General features: G+C 37.7%; 1 protein-coding gene across 11 annotated transcripts in view; it reads right to left on the reverse strand.

Moving 5' to 3' along the window:
* ARMC9 (armadillo repeat containing 9) overlaps window positions 1-22,939 on the reverse strand; it is a 72,539-nt gene that overhangs the window by 20,654 nt on the left and 28,946 nt on the right. For 9 of the 11 annotated variants that reach the window (XM_030496033.1, XM_030496038.2, XM_030496036.2 and 6 more), the window contains 11 exons: window positions 19,219-19,253; window positions 17,920-18,031; window positions 16,909-17,001; window positions 15,543-15,633; window positions 14,575-14,698; window positions 11,853-11,992; window positions 10,961-11,037; window positions 9,014-9,088; window positions 7,821-7,911; window positions 6,829-6,887; window positions 227-334 (listed from right to left, as the gene is read on the reverse strand). In XM_030496033.1, coding sequence (XP_030351893.1) covers window positions 227-334; window positions 6,829-6,887; window positions 7,821-7,911; window positions 9,014-9,088; window positions 10,961-11,037; window positions 11,853-11,992; window positions 14,575-14,698; window positions 15,543-15,633; window positions 16,909-17,001; window positions 17,920-18,031; window positions 19,219-19,253 — 1,005 coding nt within the window. The remainder of the gene's footprint in view (window positions 1-226; window positions 335-6,828; window positions 6,888-7,820; window positions 7,912-9,013; window positions 9,089-10,960; window positions 11,038-11,852; window positions 11,993-14,574; window positions 14,699-15,542; window positions 15,634-16,908; window positions 17,002-17,919; window positions 18,032-19,218; window positions 19,254-22,939) is intronic. The other 2 variants (XM_030496037.2, XM_030496035.2) reach the window with 1 other exon arrangement.

Here is a 22,939-nt window from a genome sequence, read left to right on the forward strand (position 1 = left end):
AAGCTACAGACTTACCACCTCCTGTGAAAGGGTAGCTACCTTTCTCAAACTTATTCTACTTCTTCTAAAGAGCAGCTGTGAAAAGATCTGGACTGCTATGCAGGTAGAACCCAGCTCTTTAAGCAACAGACTGAAGAAATTATTTTAGAAAGTGATGAAATTACTGAAATTAAACACTTTATCCAGCAAAATAATTTATTTCAAGATCCTAATGAGTGGTACTCACTCCCAAGTACTCAGTTGTTAGCAGCTTTTCTCCTGCAAGCTCTCCCAGTTGAGGTTGCAAAACCTCATCTTTGTCCAGGTCAGCCTCCATGATGTCATGGTCCTCCTGCTACAGCAACATGCATGTTATTTGAGCCCAGGTTACAAGAGGTTTTCATTTCAAATTTAGTTCTCACTTCAGTAGTAATTTTGATGATATGCACTGCACATGTAAGTGGTAACGTACAAGCATTTTCCACTAAAAAAGCAGACATCTAAAGACACACCTATATTTTTGATATAAGCAAAAACTAAGGAATCCTGAGAGAAGAAAAAACCCCACCCCTTTTTCCACTAAGGCTATGCCAAAAAGTACAACATGCATTTTAGAAGTTGTTCTCCTTCAAATTTCCAGCTTCAGATAATTATTCACTGCTTGACCTAACAGAGGCTCAGGAAAAATCTCAGTCATTAGTATCTTTGTAGAACACTGCATATTAGTCTAAAGAGACACAATGCTCTGTCCTTAACAAGCAGCTGATATGAAGTCTTAAGTTTTAGTTTTTGCAGATCTGCCCAAGTCCATCTAGTCATGAAGTACAGGCAAATTTAAAAAAAAAAAAAAAGGGGGGGGGGTGGGGGACAAGAAAGTTGTAAGTTATCATTCAAGCAATAAGGATGGTAGGAAACTTTATAGAAAACTTATATGGATCTTGTTATGTATCAGTATCCTCTAAGTAATAAAAGCTATACATTTAAGATAGACTGTAACAACTAGCAGTAAAAATAAAGTAAGTGCACCTTAATACAATTCATAGTCATTCCTGAATATAATGCTAGCATTCCATGAGATCAAAATGTCCATATAGATATTCAGCACTTTGTGGTATGTCCCTCTTGACAAAAACACTGAGTTTATTGCCTTTTGTTCCCCACAAAGGAAAAAACAAAACAACAAAAAAAACCCCAACAAACCAAAACCCAAACCAAACAAAAAACACCCAAAAACCCAAACCCCAAGCATTTTTACTCATTTTCAAGAAATAGAGGCATAATATTTAATCACCCAAGACAAAAAAAATCCTTATTGAGGTGCATTCAAAACCACTCCTCAAGCAGTGGTTCCTGAAAGGTGAGACTACGGGTGTCCAACAGGAGTTTTTCTAGAGTAATGTGAAGCAGCAGCAGCACCACCTACGCAGGTCTGCAAGGAAGCTTTAAATCTGACAATAGGAGGCTGGTACAAAATTCTTGGAATCAGTACTTTAGTATACAAATATTCTACAAGGCAGCAATCCTCTGCTGACTTTATTTCATTAAAACCACATGTAACCAACTTCTCAAGTGAAAAGTACCAAGAATTCACTCTCTTGTGCCTATTTCTAGTTTAACTATGGGTGATTCATCTTTCATGGAAATAATGTAGAAAGCTTGGCATAAGCTTCATTAAAAACAATGGCCACTGAACTTTGATGAGTTCTGGAGCATAAAGAAAATGAAAAGCAGTTTCACTTTAGTGAGATTCAGACTCAAATATTTTTAAATAGCCAAATTAAGAAATGCGTTCTGTCACAAAGATTAGCCAATAATAGGGATGCTTGGACAGTGCTCTACAAAAACAGCATGAGGAAAAAAGACATTGGAAGTGTGTACAGGGAAGGTTTTTCCTACAATGGAAATGACTGACCGATTCCAGTCTTTGTCTGGTCTAAAATAATGGGACCGCCATTGCTCAGACCAAGTAGGTGTGGGCTTCCACACAGCTTTACTGGCTTGTCTTTTTTCAAATTTAATAATCTCTGTAACAAATGGCTTAAAATCATAGTTTTTGTTTTGATGTACTTATTCTCATTGCTCATCATCTCCTTATTCACAGGTGTCAAGCAGAGATAGAAAGTACATGCACAAAGGGCTCAATTCAGTATCTCACAGCATCATCCAGTTCTTCTTTGAAATATCCTGTCTAGTCTTCCACTGTGACTCTGAAAGGGCACAAGTCTCCCACAGGTCCTAAGTCATATGCAACAGCCTTGAGCAGGTGCTTCTGATACTGCAGTTATCTTGAGACATTAGATGCCTGTGTGTAAACAACTGAAGCAGTTACAGAAACACTGCCAATAATCCACACAGTGTTCTAAGGGTTAAAGTAAATTTTTTTCCATAATTATTTGTTCATGTACTGTTTTAATAAAAAGTCTATTTCTTGAGTCAGTGCTTTGAAGATACTAGATTGTTAATCCTCTGCATCCTCCTAAATATGTATTCTTTCAGTGCTCAACTATACAAGATGAAGCTGTATAGGACTTCAGGAAGATGTCTGATCTGCCTTTCTCTCCAAGACAAGTTACAGTCAGCTTCTAATTATCTGGGAAGCTGGGTAGGTGTGAAAAATAACCCAGATAATAGAAAACCACAGATAAACACTTGTAAACTAGTCAATAATGATCTGTATCAAGCAAAACAAAACAAAACCACACTCCAAGCTCCACAATACACTGTACTTAAAAAAAAAAAAAAAAAAAAAGGAAAAATTAAAAATTCCAAAGATCAGTTTTATAAATAGTCTGGTAGATTTATTTATTTGTTTTTTTAATATGGTATGTTAACACAGCATCCAAAGGTAACAGTTTTCTTCAAGGATGCTTTACAAGAGACTGCCTACACTGCGCCTGGGGAGAGTGTTACACATCACAGTCAGAATATCACCCTGCTTTTTCATCCAGGTCTCCGCATGCATGATGTATTTAACTTCTCCTCAGAGTTCACCTTGGTTTCCCCAGGTTCCACCTCTTCCAGTATTCTGGTTGAGACATTTTGTCAGATAGAGAACACCAGGTTCTAGTTTCTGGGAAATACCTCTCCCTGCAACCTTGCTCCCCGACGTTATTTAACATGCCAGGTTACTGAGCCTGAATGTATCCCTCCCCTGCCCCCCTGTACTGAAAAAGAGCTTTGACACATGCCATCATTCCACTGCTGAAATAACACCATTGGTGCCCTGTTCACCATTGCTCACCAGCTACAGCAGATGTTGGCAGCAAAGTTCTTTAATGTAATGGCTAAGTCCTGTGACTAGGTCTGTGATTAAGCTCTCTTTCTTTTGATGTACTCTCTAGCTGAAGTGTATTTTCACACCACAGTTTATTGATTTTATTGCCAAGTACTGAATGATGTGGGATCAGAGGGTGTCTGATAAATTGTCACTATACAGTTATCTAACATGGCTCAAGTTTGTAACAAAACTTCTGAATTAAAGCTACAGTATCACATATTCCCTTTTACAAGCAGCTTTTAAAGATGGTCCAAGTCAAACAAAAAGCAAATGTAAAGACCGAATACTGAAGACAAACTCAGTTAGTATTTAACAGAACAGTCAAGAGAATATTAAGCACCAGCAAACATGCACTGCAACTGTGGATGGCAACACACCCCAGACTACTAACGTATCAAAGGTGGATATGTACTCCAGAAGCTGGTGCATCCTGAGCTCTACACTAGTTAACGTGAAGCTCAGCACACAAACCCAAAAGTTAACTTATTTCTGAATAACATATACACATAGACATTTTTTATTCAGTTTAATTGCTCCAGTGTCACACATTACAGAATATTAAATTTCTGAGTGTATAATGCCCTTGGAAATCCCAGAATTTTCCTTTAACAAGCTCAATCGTATCTTGACAGCGGTGTTTAGGAGAAAGTAGACCTTACCACACAATCTACTCAAAAGCAAGAGAGAACTGAACGACTCTAAATTAAACAAAAATAATAACAAAAAATAACCCATGAAAGGTAATAGTAATAGCATGAGGATCCTTTGCATGCTCTTGGAAACAATAAAATGCGGGGCAAAAGCACCAAACTAAGTTTTCATAAGAGTGTCTTTTTGTTGTTTTTTAAATTGTGAAGGTATAAATATTGGTACTGAACGGATCAGCAACAAATTATAATATCAGTAAGCAGTCTAATTGCATGTCACTAAATTTGCAATATATGGCCATATTCTGAAATACATTCAGTCTGTAGTAGTTTAAAAGTTATGTAAAGGCAAGACTTTTGATAATGTTTTCCAGAACTTTCTGTTGCCAGATCACATCAGATGTTATCACAGACCACCATCAAACAACAAACTCGCTGCATTTCCAAAACATAAAAGGGCTCCAAGCTTTGAGGCAGTGAGTCAACAAATCCTTGCTTATTTAACAAAGTAACATCATCATGCATTTTGTGTGGCACTTTGCTGCCATTTTGTTTGTAAATTATATTTTCTATGCTGAGGAACTAAGAAACCAGGCATCCTTGCAGCAGAATGGAATTACAGTTCCCAGCAGCAATAAGGATTTATAATGTGCCACAACTAATGTTACACTAGAAACAATTCTAAAACTGACTTAATGAGACTTTTTCTTACAATGGCAAAGCTAATGAAAACTGGAATTAGACACTTCTCTGTTTCAAAATTCGAGTCAAGTAACAAGAAGCTACAGAACTTCGTCTTAATCACATGATGGTTCAGTGGTAAAAACACATTTCAAAATGATATGATCTAGAGCCTTGGCTGGGGTTGGGAGCAGCAGCAATTTGTGCAGGGGGTATGACTGAATAGGAGGATTCACCTTCTTTTCATTCCCAAGAGCAGTTAAATTAATGAAAGTGTTCAACACTATCGTACAATTTAATACCACACCTTTCACAAAGGAGTTCCTTATCTATGTGCTTTGCCAACAGAACACAGTATGCTTCAAAAAAGTGTATTATAGTTCAAGCGAAAATACCACCACCTTGGATTCACATGACACACCTAAGACAATTCAACCCTTGGAACATGAGTGAAAGAGTGTTAAGTAGCATATTAAACAAAGTTATAATGATTAATCACCAGGAAGCCCATCTTGCACATCAAGCATTGATTCTGAGTGTGACGAGTGGAAACCAGTACTAAAAAGTCACTGCAGGACTGCAGTAGGTGGAACTAGTACAATAATCTAATCCTATTAGAAAAAAACCCAAAACCCTAAATAGTTTAATGTACCCCCTTGGAACAAAAGGGGGAGAGCCACTTGTTAAAAAACTTCCTTGTAGCTTCAAACTTAGAATTTCCACATAGCTCTAAATTTAGGCAGTCACAAGGGTAATCATAATTAGTTCACATGTTCACCACCTATTGTGCCACAACACAGAAACTGGGTACATAATGCAACCAGTGCAAAACTTCCCAGGATGCTGCCAGGCAAAGGCTGGATCCTGCCAGGTGCTGCACCCCATGGCAGCTGAGAGCACACCACACCTATTACAATTGGGATATTCACATTTTTCTCTGCTTTCAAAAGAAAAGACTCAACACACACTTGAAAACGCATTCAGTCACTCTGCAGTAACAGTCAAGTTTTAGACTGTAGCATGGTTGTCACTGTTCACTAGCATTTGTGTTCATGTGCAACAAGCTAGTAGAATGTGAATGCAACTGACTTGGTAAGTTTTGTGTGTCTTATTCTTTGTTGGTTCAGGACAAAAACTTCCATTTTGTCTAAAAACTTGTTTCTCAGTAAATATTTCTAATACAAGAAGGTTTGCAGAGATCATTAACTCTCAATGTCATTGACTTCTTCAGGGCAAATACATTATATATATAGATACACATATGTGTGCACATATACACCCACCCATGTATGTTCAAACACTGCTCCAAGGACATATAGCTCTTCTTTCAAATTTCTCATGCAAGACTTTTCAATAAAAGAAAAATGGTATGTGGTAGACTTTTTTCAGTTAAAACTCCCATGTTAACTGTCTATACAGTATATTTTCTACCCCCTTCCTGTCTCTCCATGCACTTACAGTAATGTAGCAATGGCCAACATCACCAGTGAAGAAGGGTTTAAGATTTCCCTTACATAATTTACGCCTTGCTTTGCTTGTTAACTCAGATGATCGAATATGCTGTGCTGTCTACACCTGGGAACCCATTACTCTATGAAGACAGCTTCTTATAAATGCTAAAGTATTGGTATAAAATGCATTTATTATCAGAGTTGGAAATAGACAGCTAACCAGTTTATATTTATTATATAGTTTCTCATGCTTGCTTTCTCAATTTTTAAAATTTTATTTTCTTATGGGATTTATTTTTTAATTTGTAATTACTCTTTCCCTTCATTACATACAGACAATTTACTAAATACATTTCAAAGTCTCTAAACAGCAAAAGCAGCTGATCCCAGGACAACACCCCAAATAGATTATGATACCTTTATAAGCAGTGACAACCTGCTTATAAACTATTCTCATAATATACTGGTTCATTTGCTTCCTTTCTTTTCAATTGTACTCAAAAGCAAGATTTCTACTGCTACAGTATCTCATCTCTTATTTCAAGTTATCCTCTAGTTATCCACAGTTATCACAGATGATTTGCCAAAATAAAAGAGTAGGACTTCAAAAGAAGAAAAGATAATGGAAACAGATCCAATTTTCTTGTTAATGCAAGAATAATTAAATAAAAGTAAAAAACAAAAGCAAAACCCACCAAAAGAAAAAAAAAAAGTCTGATTTATTGACACAAATATTTTCTGTTTAGAAGATTGAGGATTTTTCTAAAAGGTGCTAGAAAGCCTTTATACTTACTTCCTTATTGTTCTCTTCCTCTTCGTCATCAGACACAATACCATCATTTAATGGCTCTTCTAGAAAGAAGCAAACCAAAATCTTTTAAGAGTACATGTATGACTTAACAGAATCTCTAGTTATTACCCCTCTTTTAAAAGAGTGAGATTCAGCTTGCTTGTCATATAGACATCCTGTTCTGTTCAAGACAACTATTGAAATTATTTGTTCCCATAAAACATTCTAGAAATCACTGAAATCAATTCATATTTGGGAAAATGGCAGAAACAGAAACACTGTGGAATAGCTCTTTCCTCATAAACCCCACTATGATGCCTCAGTGTATTTACCAACAAGGCATGAATGAAAGTGTGTGTTTGTCTATTTCTCAACTAATTTTGAACAAAAGACTCTACTTCTCCCTACAAACTCTTCAGTATTATACTGCTTTTAGACATAAAAAGATAGTACACGTGTAGAATACTTAGTAACTTTTGGAAAAACTCATTTCCTTAGAAAAAGCAGCCAGGCTTATGCTGGAAATCTGTACACTCAACTGTTACTCAGCGATCAGACAAAACCTTTTAAAAATAGCATTCACAGGTAGAAGAGGAGCAATTCTATAACCTTCATGAACAACTATTGTACAGTGGCAATACGGTGCTTAACAAGCACTTTTAAAAAGAAATTGTATCACCTCTTTATTTTTGCAGTTGACAGCAGTCTCTCATTACCGTGAGGCTACTGGCAAGAAAGTGAACAGTCAAGGTCATTCTATTTACAGTCCCAAAACTTTGGAATTGGACCTACTCATCCTTTTATTCTTCTTTATAATTGTAACACAAAAAGGATATTTTAAAACACATCAGACATTCAAATCCTGACATCCACAACTCACCCTATCTCAGACCATCATACTATTACTATTCTTCCAGAGTTTCAATGCCAAGTAAAAACACGAGCTTTCTTCTGGCTTTTGTGAAAGGTTTACAGCTCAGATCTGTTATTCTGACCTGAATTGAGCTGCTTGATAATAAATTCAGTCTGTCGGACCATCTCTGCATTTCCTTCCTTGACAAAGCAGCGCAGAATTTCTTCCATTCCCTGGATATAGTGGAAAACATCGCTAGTTTAGTATTTCATGTGATCACAGTGAGAGTGTTTTGTTAGCTAAAATGTCTTTTTTTTGGTTAAGAAAAACAGAGGCAGCGTGAAACAAACCAATGTGTCCAGCTCCAAGCTCTCCATTTTGTCCACACACTTCCCAAAGATAAAAGAAATATGCTGTCTAGATTGCTTCTAGTGTAATTGCAGAAGTAGCCACGATGAACAGCAAATTTTTTCCAATAGATCTGCTGCTTCTGACTTCTGAACTCAGTACACAGTAGTCAACAGAAAAGGGCAGATTTGCATTCACAGAGACAACAGTGCAAGGTTCAGAGAAGGAAAGCAAAAAGTAGGACAGACTCTGACTTTCTCTTAAATCCAGTTTCTCTCTTTATGGTCCCTTACAGGTTTGATGTTGTGCCTTTAATCATTTAAGATGACTTCCAATCCTCTGTGCTCTGTGAGGTAACACATCTGACAACAATTATATTTGCATAGCTCCCTAGGTGAATTCTTAAGATACAAAGAAACACTGCTACCCCAAGAACAGCTTCCTCAAACCCAGAAGTTAAAACATGTTCATTACCATTAGACTTTCACAGGAGACCAGTTCCCAGTTCTGCTTAAACCTTCCTCATGCTGCCTTCACCAGCTAACTATGTCTATTACTAGGAAGGAAGAAAAGCAGCAAGAGGAACTCATCCTCTTAGTGGCTATATGCTGGTGCACAATGAGTTAAATTAGGGGAAGAAAGAGCAGGTCAGATAAAAGCATCTCCTAAGCCAGGGTATGAAATGCTAGACGGACAAGATTATTCTAAAAATAACACCCTTAATTTATAATTTAGGCAGAATCCTTCACACTGTTGGGGCTCCACTTCTGGGAAAAGACCAGCAAATATGGCAAAAGTGTTTGTGACCTACATTCATACCTGCCTGAATACTAGGTATGAAAGGTGGAGAGCCTCTTGGGGATTTCCTTCTCAAAATGCCATAGCTCCTACCTCACAACCCTGCTGCGCACTGTGCAACAGGTACCTCTGTGCATGCCATATGGCACATGCGTTGATGCTTGTGTTATGCAAAGCAGCACTTCTTACCATTGCTCTGGCTTCTTCTCGGACAGAAGGGATGGTAAGAATGCTATAGAGTGCTCCATTCACATACGGTTGTATCTAAAAGGAAGAAATAATCGTACCACTAAGAAAAACTCTTATGTTCACCCCAGTTGCCTATAACCAAAATTTAAAAGTGAAGTGCAGAACAACTATGTTCAGAGAATTTAATCAGGCTAGCCTGCACTTGCAAAAATTCCCACTTGGGAAGCAGTGAAATTTTAGGATGCAAATATACTGTTATATGTTTGATTTAAATCAGTACTGCTGCATGTCGATTTCCTCCCCACCCCTTCTGAAGATGTATTCTTGCAAACTGACCTAGCCTTAAAAAAAAAAAAAACACCACCAAAAAAACAAAAAGAAAACAGAAAAAAGGAAAAAAAGAAAAGCAGAAAAAAGTTAGTTTCTGACAAACACTAGTGGCAGTACAAAAAAGAGAGGACAAAGAACAGGGACAAGACTGGCAGCATGAACTCAAAACAGGCTTCAAGCATTGTAGCCTTACGCAGGATAAAAGCTGTAACAGGTTCAAACATCCTCTCACTCTGCTGCCTGTATACTGTCCTTCAGGAGAGACAGAAAAAGAGCCAGTATGAAAGCTCTGTATTATGGCTAGTGAAAGCCACCAGATCTGTCAAACTAGTTTTATCAGCACTTATGTGACCTTTTCTATTGGCCAGTTACTTTTGGAGCACTAAAATTTCCAGTCATCCTCTGTCTACATCCCTGGGAAAACAAAGCATAAGCTAGGCTGCGAGCAGAGGAAGCAAGGAAAGATAAGAGACTGGGATTTACACAAGGATTCCACAACTTCTCAGGAAGCTCTCTGGACTCCCTTCTACCCTTGACTTTGATAACAAAACTTCTATCAGCTGTGCTAGTGTAAACTAGGTTGTAAGAATGTACCCTGTGAGGGAAATTTCAAGCTCATTCTAAGGCACAGACTTCAACAGTATGCTAATGTTTTCCAAGTACTTCAGTCTAGAGACTGGGATGTTATTTTGCATTATTAGTATGTATTGTATTAAACTTTCATCAGTCATAAAAACAAAGCTAGTGGAAGAGTCCAATAAAGATATGCCAAGTTTCACCTTATTCAAAACACTGCTTGTAAAGAACTGACCGACATCATCTAATGATTTCATAGAACATGGTCTAAACTCTTGACTGAAATTCATTCTCTATTTTCAGCTTCAGTTGTAAACAAAAAACCTGATGATACAATCATTATATTATAAACATAAGACACCTGAGTTTATATTATTTTATTCAAGTCTGCAAATACCTTGCACATTCATAAAATACCCTGGTAAAAATACTGCCTCCCTGATTTCATCTTCATACAATATTTGCCTGAATTTTCTCCTGTCTTGAATTTTACTCCATGGTTAAAGTGCCTCTCTGCAGAGACAGATGAAGCAATGCTTTATATAGCAGACAGCAGATACCATAGTGATGTGCTGAAAAGTATTAGGTAGAAATAACTAATCTGTTTTAGTTTTTTCCTCTGTGGTAGTTTAATTTAGCATCTAAGATGCAAGTGTATCTGGAGACAGAAAAGAAACCTCAAAAGGGTTAAGCGGCAGGTTAAATGAAGTGAACTAGTTAAGCTTGAGATGATTGGTGTAAGATGACATTTAAACAGCATCAGAAACTGTGATCAAGAAGGCACATGGACTGCATGTTAACTATGCATCTAAAAGACTCATTCTTAGCTGCCAACATTTGTTAAAGGAAGACATAATTATATCTAGAAAGACCAGCACCCAATGAAATAAAATTCACATAATTGTGAATTTTGGGAAAATTTCATGCAACTTAATTACATGAGGGTCTAACAAGGGAAACAAAACCAATTTATTTTTTTCCATTTCTTCCTTAATTTTAATTTCCACCTTTTCATTAACCCAAATGTAGTTGTACAAGTACCTCATGATTCTCATGGCCAAGAAGATCAGAGAGAACTCTGAGCACATGGTTTGCAATCCCTGCACACATATTCTTTCCTGCAAAGTGAGAAAACAAATATGCTTGAAAAAATATAAGACATTAGACCAAACTCTTTTCATATTTCTTAAAATCAGTACTAAGTATAATTTACATAGAGCAATACTATTCCTTGTTCCTGCCAAATGCTGCTCAGCACAACCGAGGTGAAATCAGTGGAGTTACTTTGGATTTCTACAGTTGTAATCCTGGTCAGGACACAACACAAAGGGATTTAAAAAATTTTAACAGAGGCATTATTTTTGCTTACGGCAAGCAGTCAATCTTTCACCCTTACATTACTTTCCTTTATAAAAGAAACTTACTTTAAACTCCTTTTAAGTCTCTTGGACATAGGCAGGACCTTATTTTCTTGGGGGGAACCTCTGTTGTAGAAGTGAAGCATGCAAGTATTTCACTCCACAGGTGAAGCTTAAACTCCTCGCCATTGCTCATCAACTCACTTCTGAGTTTCTTTCTGACACACAAATATCTTACACAAGTATAAAGTGTCCTTTGAAAAGTGGGCCTGGAATGTAGAAATGGCCCACATATAGAAAAAAAAAAAAAAGAAGAATCGAATCTTAGAGGTTTCTGGTGATTAACAGATTTCTTAATTTTTTAGATTTTGGTGAAGCTGCTCTCCATAGTTTGGGATTCTTGGGAAAGAGATATGCTCCAAAGCATTGGTTATAACACTCAAGTATCTCTGGTCATGTGAATCCTTGCTACTAATTATAGTCACTTGAAAGAATCCAGGTATATCATCAACACAGATTCAAAACCTTCTGTATCCATTTCTTGGAATAAGCTTGTAATTAAAAATGTAAGACACCTGCACTCCGCAGACAAAGATTCATGAGCAAGGCAACAGAATACGCCAGGGTGTAATCAGACAGGCAATCTGTATCCGTTAGAACATCAACCAGCCAGAAAATGAGCCCATCTTTGATCATTGCTGACTGCAGTGCACGCCTAGGATTAAAAAACCAAAACAAACAACAAACGAAACCCACAAAAAAATCAGACTACAACATAAATAGCTTTCAAATACATTTATAGCTAGTATAAGCACATTAAAATTCTACTTCATCTACCTGTCATACACTAGCCTGCCAACAAAAAAAACCAACCCAGAACTACCCATTTTGGTAGAATCATTAAACTAAGGAATTAACAAAGCCTAAAGAAATTGAAGATACAGATTCCCATAGACATAGAGCACTAAAACATTACTGTGTGGGTGTGGTTTTTTGTGTTTTGCTTTTTTAAATGTGCTAACTGCTAAGGTCAGTTTCTACATTGTTTTCTAAGGCTTCTAACTCCTAAAATTGCATTTTCAATTGTCTTAAAATTGGTAAAAAAAAGCCAGTTGTACACAACAGACCCATAAAACAAATTAATTACTACTTCTGCTATAGGTAACCATAGCACAATAGCATTTTTATACTGTTGATTTGAAAAATGAGATTTTTTGCTTAAATCTATTTTCTCTTTTCTCTGAAGAATCTTAAATCACATATTCTTTTAACTCCTGACTGCATCAAAAGGAGCATGACCAGCAGGTCAGAGGAGGTGATTCTGCCCCTCTACTCTGCTCTTGTGAAACCCACTTGGAGTTCTGCGTACAGTTCTGGTGTCCCCAACATAACAAGGACATGGAGCTGTTGGAGCAAGTCCAAGGGATTATAAGGGGCTAGAGCACATCTCATACAAAGACAGGCTGAGAAAACTGGGGCTGTTCAGCCTGAAAGAGAAGCTGTGTGGAGACCTCATGGCAGCCTCCCAGCATTTGAAGGAGGCTACAAGGATGCCGGAGAGGGACTCTTCATCAGGGACTGTAGCGATAGGACAAGGGGTAATGGGTTCAAACTTCAACAGGCGAGATTTAGATTGGTTATAAGGAAGAAATTCTTTACTGTGAGGGTGGTGAGGCACTGGAACAGGTTGCCCAAGAAACCTGTGAATGCTCCATCCCTGGCACTGTTCAGGGCCAGGTTGGACAGAGCCTTGGGCGACATGGTGCAGTGGGAGGTATACCTGCCCATAGCAGGGAGGTTAGAACTAGGTGATCTTAAGGTCCTTTCCAACCCTAATCATTCTATGATTCTAACTCAACCTGTGGTTGCCCTCAAAGAGTATACTGAATAAAGTGCCAGGTGGTCAACTGTGCTCTCCTACAACAGAAATTCCTCACTTTACAAACATAGAACCATAAAAATACAAAAGAGAAGGATATACTGGTAAGAAGATCTTACTGAAGAACACCATTCTTAATCACATTATTTCCAAAGGACGGTAAGTCTGAATTACAAAAGCCAAAGCAGGTATTTTCCTGGTCTTAGTACTTGGGATCTGGACTACTCCTGAAAGCTGACATGCTTTCTCAGTCTTGGATCTTGCCGCAGGTCTATGGCATGGACTGAGCAAAACAAGGGAGCATGTGACCACACAGCATTTAAAAAAAAAAAAAAAAAAAAAAAAAAAAGGAAAAAAATCCCTCATGCCACATATCTGGATTTAATGTTCTCTAAGATTAAAAGATTAACTGTTATTTTTTAAAAAGTAAAAAACTGTAGATTTTCAGTAGCTTAGTGCCTAGATCTCAAAATTCAACGAACTTGTACTATCTACAACTGCTTTAATAGAAAAAAAACATTTTCTCCAAGACTGGTTTAGGATTTCAAGCAGTTGGGTATGAAGATTTATTCTCTTTTATTTCAAAGATGTATAAGGTATCATGTCAGGAAGCAGTGCAGAATATTACCCAAAGCACATTTACATTTGCTTCATCTACACAAGTTCGATGTGAGGCAAATCCAAAAGCAGCCCTGATTCTTCAACAAGCACAAACAAACAAATAAAAACCCCAACCCCTCCCAAACCCAACAGTCTTAATTTAGACACAACATGAATGAAAATTACAAGAACTAAATACATCCATCTACCTCCTTACATTTAATTAACTATTCAGGGCTGAATATTCCTTGTAAGTGTTGTGAAAACGGAGTTCCTAGATCGTATTTATTTGATAAATGAGAGCAACATCATGCCCTTTACTGCTTTTGCATGACATTTCTTTTACGGTGGGCATTTAAGTCAGACTTCTAATGCAAAAGTAAGAAAAAAGACAGCCCATGCATAGACAGCTCCAGGAGAGAGGATCAACAGGATGGGCATGAAATCCCTGAAAAATGTTTGCAGAAAGGATAACGAAAACCTTATGCTTTGGAATGTAATGAAATTCTTTTTTTTTTATGCAGAATCTTCAGAACATTCTACATTAAGATTCTCATTTTGTTCAGTTAAGGAATACATATAAAGCACACAAGGCTGTGGCAGGAGATGTACATTTACTTGAGTCTTGACAGGAAGTCAGGTTAATTCAGTCAGCAAAACTGCTTTCTCCACAATAAGTGACACTGCTTTCAACAGTCACCAGAGGTTCTGATGATTGTTATAGGAAAATCAAGTGCTCTTCTTTCCTCCCTGAACAGAGCCTAGCTAGCCTGTATTTCCTCTCCAGCTGTCACCACTGTGTGCTGCACTTTCATCACCTGAGACTGAATTTCTGCAGAGCCCCAAGAACATTCTCCCATGTAAGGGAATCCTTGTCTTCAGCTTTCAGTCTCTCCTCCAGCATTTGCAGCAATGTTGGGTTCTGAGAAAGGTAGACACGACCTGGTGCAAAAAGTGATGAAAGAACAGATGCTGAGATATCAGCTTATGACAGAAAAGTTCCCTCTCCTTGGAAAAGTAAGTATGTTGACCGCAGTTTCTTCTTGACAAGCCGCAATCTTGTGCCAAGACCCAAACAAACCTTCACAAATGAGTTGTCTAGCAGATCAGCTGCATTTAATCTAGGTACTTGGGGCATTAGAAGCCCACACTGAATCCACTATTCTTCTTTCAGCACATGCTTTCTGTTATATCACAGTATTGTACACTCTAGGAAAAGAATAGATATGTCCAAGTTGCTCAGGAAACTTAGGTGCCCTCCTGGTATTGACTTTAAATGGCATTTCAGCTCCTAGCAATAGTTAGCTCCTTAGGTAGCACCAAATCAAGGGCTAATTTGGGTCAGGCGGACATATGAAGCTGCATACGTATGCAATCAAACAGTTAACTGTGATGCACAAAATTTACTCAGGTGAGGACCAGGAAGATGAAAGAGCAGCTGCACTAACTATTGGTACACAGCCTGGTAGCAGCTCTGCCTACAGGACCTTTAATTAATGGGGAATTATTTTTTTTTAACTCTCATGAAGAGTCTGAGGACTATATTACAGGCAGCCCCTGGGTAAGTTCTCACATAGACCACAAATCATCAAAAGAAGTCAGAAATGTTGAACATAGAGTGTCAAAATTAAAACTTTCCAGATACTGAAAACCTGCATGTAACAAAAGACAGCGAATCCCTAGAAAAATGGTGCAAATAAGGCTCTAAATTTCCACATGCAGTGACACACACTTGTGAAGTACCTATAAGCCAGCATTATATGATTTTTTTAAGCAAGTCTTTTACCTTCTGACAGTGAAGCAAAAGCATTGATGAGCCTTGCCATATACTGTCTGACTACCACACTTGTAGAATGTAATAATTTGAGGACACTTCTCTGAAAAACGAAACAAGCATTAATAAAAAAAAAAAATCACCAAAGGAGGAAAAAACCCAAAGCTATTCTTCTATGTTTAAATGCTTTGTTAAATTTTCACAACAGTCTTTGTATACATATTGATATCTTAAATACTCTCAATATGATTTAAAATTTCCCAGTTTTCTTTTTTATTGATAGGGGCTGAGGGAAAGATGCAAAATGAAGAAATAAGCAAATTAAAGCGCCTCAGCTCAGTCTGTTAAAACACCATTAAAGTGTAGGGAGGGAATTAAAATGAACCAACACTGTTATCAGTTAAAGCTGATATCTAAAATTAATATTTAGTCAGTGACAAGAAAAATCAACAAACAACTCCTAATTTTACTGATGAACATAAATTCAGTAATGTTACGTGAATGCTTTTGTTTGACAACTAAGAGTGTGGGAAAGCAGCTCAGTAACTTACCAAGAACACCACATTGCAAGCTATTTATAATCTGTTTTACTTCAGGCACTACTTATATGTAACTCCCCTCTTCCAGAAATTTACAGGGAGAAAACCAGATTATTGATTAAATAATCCTTTAAGTAGTAGTACAAGTTACTGTTGCAATGACAATGGAAGATACAACATAACAAGTAGGCCCACTGCTTCCAACAACTGAAGAATTCAACCATGCACAAAATTCACTATTACAAGAGAAAAAAAGTCACACTTTTATTAGCAATAGCATTGGTTTATCAGTGACTGAAACAACCTTTCAGAATCAACAGGCCAGCAATTCCCCTTTCTAAAGAAAGGTAACAATCCATTCTAAATTCATGGAAATACTGCTGAACATGTTATTACAAGTCCATAATCAGATATTCTATAGAGGTATTGAGACTGAAGTCCTAATTTAGTTCTTATCCTAGATCAGTGAAATGGATTGAGTGTATTATCTAACAATATATAATCACTCAAAAAGAGATTTAGCATCCGATAAGCAAGAGCTAACTCCTAAGGACGGACCTGGGTAGGCATCTGGTCAACCCACAGACTTTAAGAAGCAGGAGAGGTAACAAACTTCCGCTTGTCTGCAAGAACTGTATCTACATTGAGAGCTCTTGTAATGCAAAGCTTTGTCCATCAACATTTAAAGACTGAGATGCTGAAATTAAATGCATCACATGATTTTGGCACTTTTCCCCCCCCCTTCCCCCTTCCTGAGGGTGATAAAATTTTCTGTTCAGTTTATAGAAACAAATGAGCAGTATCACACAAGAGCTGAAAGGAAACCCTTTCCAGCTGACCTGACAGTTGCTGTGGCAATCTAGGAGGTCATTACTGATGTAGGCTTGCAGTACAGTGTCCCTCTGTTCTCCAGGATATGATTTTGTCAAGCGCTAAAATAAATAACAACATAAAGAAGCCAGTCAAGTAAATGGTAATGTGAATGATGACCACTGAAGATTTTAAATGTGATGATACCCCATAGCTGAGAAATCTCTTCTCATGGGGAGAAGGAATTCAATCTCAGTGATCTAAGGGAAAAAGAGATGAACTGACCTGACCTCAGCTCAGTGATCCATTAAAACTGTTATGTGGGAGCTGCCACCACTGTGACAGGAAGGATACAGCATTACTTCCCATAAAGTTAAAAAGCCTCTCTAATAGCTACAGATGTGGTGCTTTTCTAAAACACGTGAGACAGAGCACCGGGGAAGAAGAATCACTGTTCTAGACCCAACGGATGTTTTTTTATGTGAAAATGAACACTGAAGCTTGATCACAATTCCACTATTGCAGTCTTTCATGTCTGTCATTTTGAACCCATGAGCTTCCTTTTCAGCAGGAAAATGTAACTTCCTGTTGTCACCTTTAATTTTTCTGAAATATCATTACATGATCCAAGTCAACCAAAAGGTAGGGTCTTGTAGAATACTTTGATTATAAAGGAAAACTGGTGATTAGAGTCAGGTATTTATTGGATACAGCAATATTTACATAAACCTAAACCAGGGCAATACATGTTAAAAAGGAGCTGCTTAAAACAACAAAAATTTCTTTGAAAACACATCAGAAATTACTTCCACTGAAGATCCCAGGAATTCCTATCTGGCTTTCCTCGGATGAGGATGATATAGCTATAAATAGATACCTACTGCCTGGGTTTTCTTCATCATCTCAAGAACCTTAGCAAGCTTCACCGACAATGAGAGAAGTTGCCTATGATGACAATCATCCTGCTTGCAAAACAGGTTTCAATTCCGGATTGCTACAGAAAGGACGTATTTCTTTTCTACAGAAGCCCTCTCCCTTACCCAGCGCAGAGCCTGCAGTAAGAAGGCCTTGAGACGATCATTCCCTGTAACCAAATCTTTCTTCAGCTTCTCATAATCCAAAGAGGGCAACAACGGCACATCCTGCATCTTCCTACAATGCAAAAGGGAAAGACATTCATCAAAACTCTCTCTCCTTATTCAGTGCAGCTGATGTTACTGAGGTGAGAAGAGCCAAAACAGGAAGTCTGCTCCAGGAAAAGAGCTTCCTCATTTTTACACCTTTGTTACTTTTATTACCATGTTGGAACAATAGACTTTTTTGAACTTGGACTTATTTTTTCACCATGCATGCAGCTTATTTACTGTCACAACTTGCAGACACTAAACGCTGACAATTGATGATCTGAGCTTTATCATGGCACAAAACAGTACAGTAACACCCTTTTTTTGCCCTCTGCAGACCACAAGGGCATGAGGGCAAGTGCTTATGGCTGTTAACATAGTTATAAACAGACACAGTAACAAGCTGCAGCTACAACTTCACCTCTAAGCCCTCATGCACACAGAAATGTCTTCTCCAAGGCAAAGGAGGGAGGCTGAATAAATTTTTACAGGCTGAACTATGCCGGCTTAACATAAGACTTAACACAGGATCAATTTCCACGCACCAGTACTATCTTGCTATTTTGAGTGTTTATACTGTAATAGAAGTTTCCCTAAACAAAATTGCTTCCAGTCAATGCTTTAATTTTAATATTTATACACAACTAAAAAACTTTTACTCCTAGCTTCCTGTCCTACCACTTCTAAAAACAAATTTTGTGTTATATGTATAATTGTCCCTTTAATTACCTTGTAAATAATAAAAGGATCAAAACAGCATATAAAAAATTTAATAAAACCTCTACCTCAGATATACCATCTCTATTTGATCTTATAAGCAAAATGTATTAAGTCAGTTACAAAAAAATTAAACTTGAAGTACCCAAAAATCCACATTACCAATTCCTCCTTTTCCTGGATTTGTGAGAAGCAAACCAATTACAACAACAGGACTGTAATGTGCAGAAACAGTAAAGAAAACACAGCAACCAACTCACAGGTGTGGAGTGGCAGATTTACTGGATTAGCAACATCCTGCTGAAATTAGGATGTTACTGAACCTGCTCAACAGAAGAATGCAGATCACATATTTGCATATACTGTTCACTGAGACCAGAGGAAGCACACAGAGGATGAGTGGTTCCCATTTGCAGACAACTGGCAGTGCACTTCAGTTTATAAACTCCTCGTCCTCTTCTCTATAGGTATAAATGAAGCTCAGCAATAAATACTTACACGGGGGCTAAAGATGCTCTTAACATTGTGGAAGCCTGGATCAGAAAAAGAAAGAATAAAGAAATCATAACAAATTAGTCCAAATTTCACACCAGCAGTGTTACTAATGAATTCCCTGGAGAGAATTCTTTCACTGAGGTTCTGCAGTTTTTTTCCTATAAAACTTACGTTGCAAAATAGAAACACAGCTAAAGAAAGAGAAGACTTCAGTGCTTATCTTTCTTTCTCTTGAAGTGTTTCACAGGTAAATACCTCTTCTGTTACGACCTGGCTATGTTATCTTTACTGTCATACTCTCAAAATTACGTACACTTGAAGTATTAAAAAAAAAAAAAGTAAAAGGAAAAAAGTGAGTAGAAACTACGATCTGAAGCCCACTGAGTAAACTGAGGAAGGTGAAGAACTTGTTAAACACATTTATTGACTTCAAAAATTTTCATACCTTAAAGTTTCAGTAATTTCACTGGAGACCTAGCATGTATCACTGCATCCAAATTTGCTATAATTCTTTGTTTCAACACTAATGTTATCAGAGTACCTGTTACTACTAATATATACCCCATATATAACTATTAATATGTAGAGAAAAGATTATATATTCTAGTATGGATAAAACCACTATGGAATAGTACACTATTTCTCAATGGTTCTGCCTAGGATAAGTTCAGTGTAAGCCTGGATATTTCCTTTCTGATGCAGTGTGACACAGAGCATATGCAGGTACACTGCTGAACAAATCAAAACTTAAGAATATCGCACCATATAAAAGTTCTATATAAAAGTTGTCTGATTCAGTAATATTACTTTTCTAGAGCTAATTTTAGGTGAGCCAAGAAGCAGCAATACTGGCACAAGAGTGCTTCATATCATGCATTCTGATGTCAACTACACATCATATTTGCAAAATACTCAGTGTCGTCTCTTTGTGTTGATGTTCCTACTCACTTTCTAAAAAATCTCTCATTACCACTTATGCCTTTAAAACTGGTCTTCTCTTCTAACCTAGCCTCTTTCAATGGGAGCTACATAATCGATGTCTATTGTCAGATTTAAAACTGCGGGATTTAGGAAACAAAAACCATGAAATACCATAGAGAATATTGAATTACACCATCTGACATATTCTTGAACACACTACCTCATGGATATCCTTCATAATACAAGGAACTGCTCTCTTAGATGTGAAATAAGCTTATACGCACATTGGAAAGCATATTATGTTCAAGTCAATGAATGACTTGTATGCAATAGACAATTAACAGGTCATACACATAAAAATTAACCTGTCTTGACAGCAGTTCTCAAATCATAGTTTATTTTACATAATAGAAATATCTTTTAAAGTATCATATCTAAACTGTTTTCCCCTTATTTATTTGTATTAATTTTCCTTAGCCTTTTTGATGAATATAAAAAGTTTACTTCTGTTTCAGCAAACTGCTTTCCCAGTCAAAACCCATCATCTTGTACTGGAGTGCTCAATGAAATCACAAATCATTTTTATTGCCTTCCTCAGTGCCCTTCTTCATTAAAGGAAATGGGGAAGAAAGTGACTAAAGTCCATTAACGCAAAAGAGAGAGCCCTTGAAGATGAGAAGGTGAGAGAAAGAACAGTAGTGAGAAAACAAATAGGCAGGTCACTAAGAGTAAACAGATGTATAAAAAAGCTCTCTGCTTCTCAATAAAGTCCTTTTTACCCACCACTTCTTTGCTGCCTTAAAAACAAAAATATGCTCCAAACAAAATTAACTAAAGGATATATAATTAGTAAAGATACATGCATCACCCTTCCACACAAATAAAACTTTTTGGCAAGTGTAAGATTTTGCAAGATCTTACAAATGTCGAACTACAGAAACTTCAATTAGAAAAACATTTTTCAAAATTCAGATAAAAAAAAAACCAAAAACCAAACCAAAAAACAATCGGATCAACCAGGACAGTCCTATTAATTCCCAAATTACTTTGTCAGCTGGTAGATGGAGCACAACAAACTGTTTAGTACGGTTTGGCTTTGTGGTCTACCTGCACCACAGTGAGGCAGACCCTACACTGGAGCTCTGAGGGCAGGACCACCAAGAGAAAGAGCCTTCTTGTCCAGCATTCACTTTTCTGATTGGACCCGAGTTTATCAGTCTAGAACCTGCACAGGGAGAAGGAAGCACTCTCAGGCTTTTGGTGTTTCTGGGAAAACAACAAGGAAACACACTGTATTACTTCAGGTTCAATGAGGTAAAACACAAATGGGATAATTTTTTCAGGGTTAGTTTATCCTTCACTGCACTTTCATTTCTGAATCCGATTGACTATGGGCAGCACCAGTGATATGCAGAAAGAATGCAACCACATTACAGACAGAGATTCCCTTTCTTCATCTTTATGATTGCAATTAGTCATTAGTAAGCTAATCTGTATCCATCTAGTATGGCATACTGAGTAAGACATTGGCTTGGGTCTCGGGAGATCTGCTTCTACTCCTGATCCAGCTACTGACTGCAGACAGAATTGAAATGTGTCATTTCACATCTCTGGGACTCAACTTTTCTCATCTGGAAAGCAAATAGAGGCATTGAATAAGCTGGGTTTTGAGGTCTACCAATGAATGGCAGTGTGCAAGAGCTAAAAATTATTATTTTGCAATTAAACAATCAAATGCTTATGGCACAACCACTGCAAACAGAAAACCAACAGATTTAGCGCTTGATTATGGCGGTATGATTCTGCAAAATAAGTTAACAGCAGCTGATACAGTATAGTAACAACTCTGGTACAAATATTTTCCTGTTTTGGAATTTATTTAGGCCTCTATTTTAAGAATTTTATGAGAATAAGAATTACAGTAAAATATTGCTAGAGAATTGTATTTCTGAGCATTTTTTGGCCATTACACAATCCAGCAGCTCTCCTATGATTTCAGGGTCTGCACTACTTTGGGTTAGACAGCTGAGACACCCTGTGAAGCACATAGCCATGCAGCATGCTGAGGGACAGCATCACACACTCTCCATCTATTGCTAAATGGGTCTGAAAAGACTTTCCGTCAGTTTAATTTTCAAACAAGTGTTCCAAGCACAGCACCACCAAGTGCTGATCACTCAACTCAACATTCAGGCTACCTCTCACCATAAACTCTCACCTTTTCATCTTTTGATCCTTATTTTTAAAGAGAGAAGACGTGGCACTCCAGACCCCCGGAGTCCTGCTACCCTACCAGCCTTTCTCCTCCTCATACCATGGCCTCTTCAGCTCTCACTCCTAGACCACTGCCAGTCTGGCTGGTACCACCTCTGCACCCATTCCTTTGCTGCTTTCACCACCTCCTGCAGCAGCACCAGCATCAAGGGGTGCCTGTCCCAGCACAGAGCTTGAGCTGATACCCCCGACTGTAACTGGCTGTAACAGTTAGTACCAAGCCCCATGGCTCATTTTTATTACTGACAGATTTGACAGTTGGAAGCAGCAGGCTCAGCAACAGGAAGCACTGTGTTATGGATGTGGGTAGAAATTAAGCCTGGGTAATACAACCTGTACTCTGCTGAAAACTTCATGGTTTCCTTCATTAACATTTCCAGTTAGAAGAGCAAAATACAGGCCCATCCAAACACTTCATTTTAACTTGAATTTCATTCCTTAAGCAGGGTGTTCTTCTCCACCTCACAAAGTTCCTTGCCCCACACAAGCATGAGAGAGTAAATGCCATTATGGGTTCCCTAGCAGGCAG

This window comes from Strigops habroptila, chromosome 8 (assembly GCF_004027225.2).
Source record: "Strigops habroptila isolate Jane chromosome 8, bStrHab1.2.pri, whole genome shotgun sequence".
Lineage (NCBI taxonomy): Eukaryota > Metazoa > Chordata > Aves > Psittaciformes > Psittacidae > Strigops > Strigops habroptila.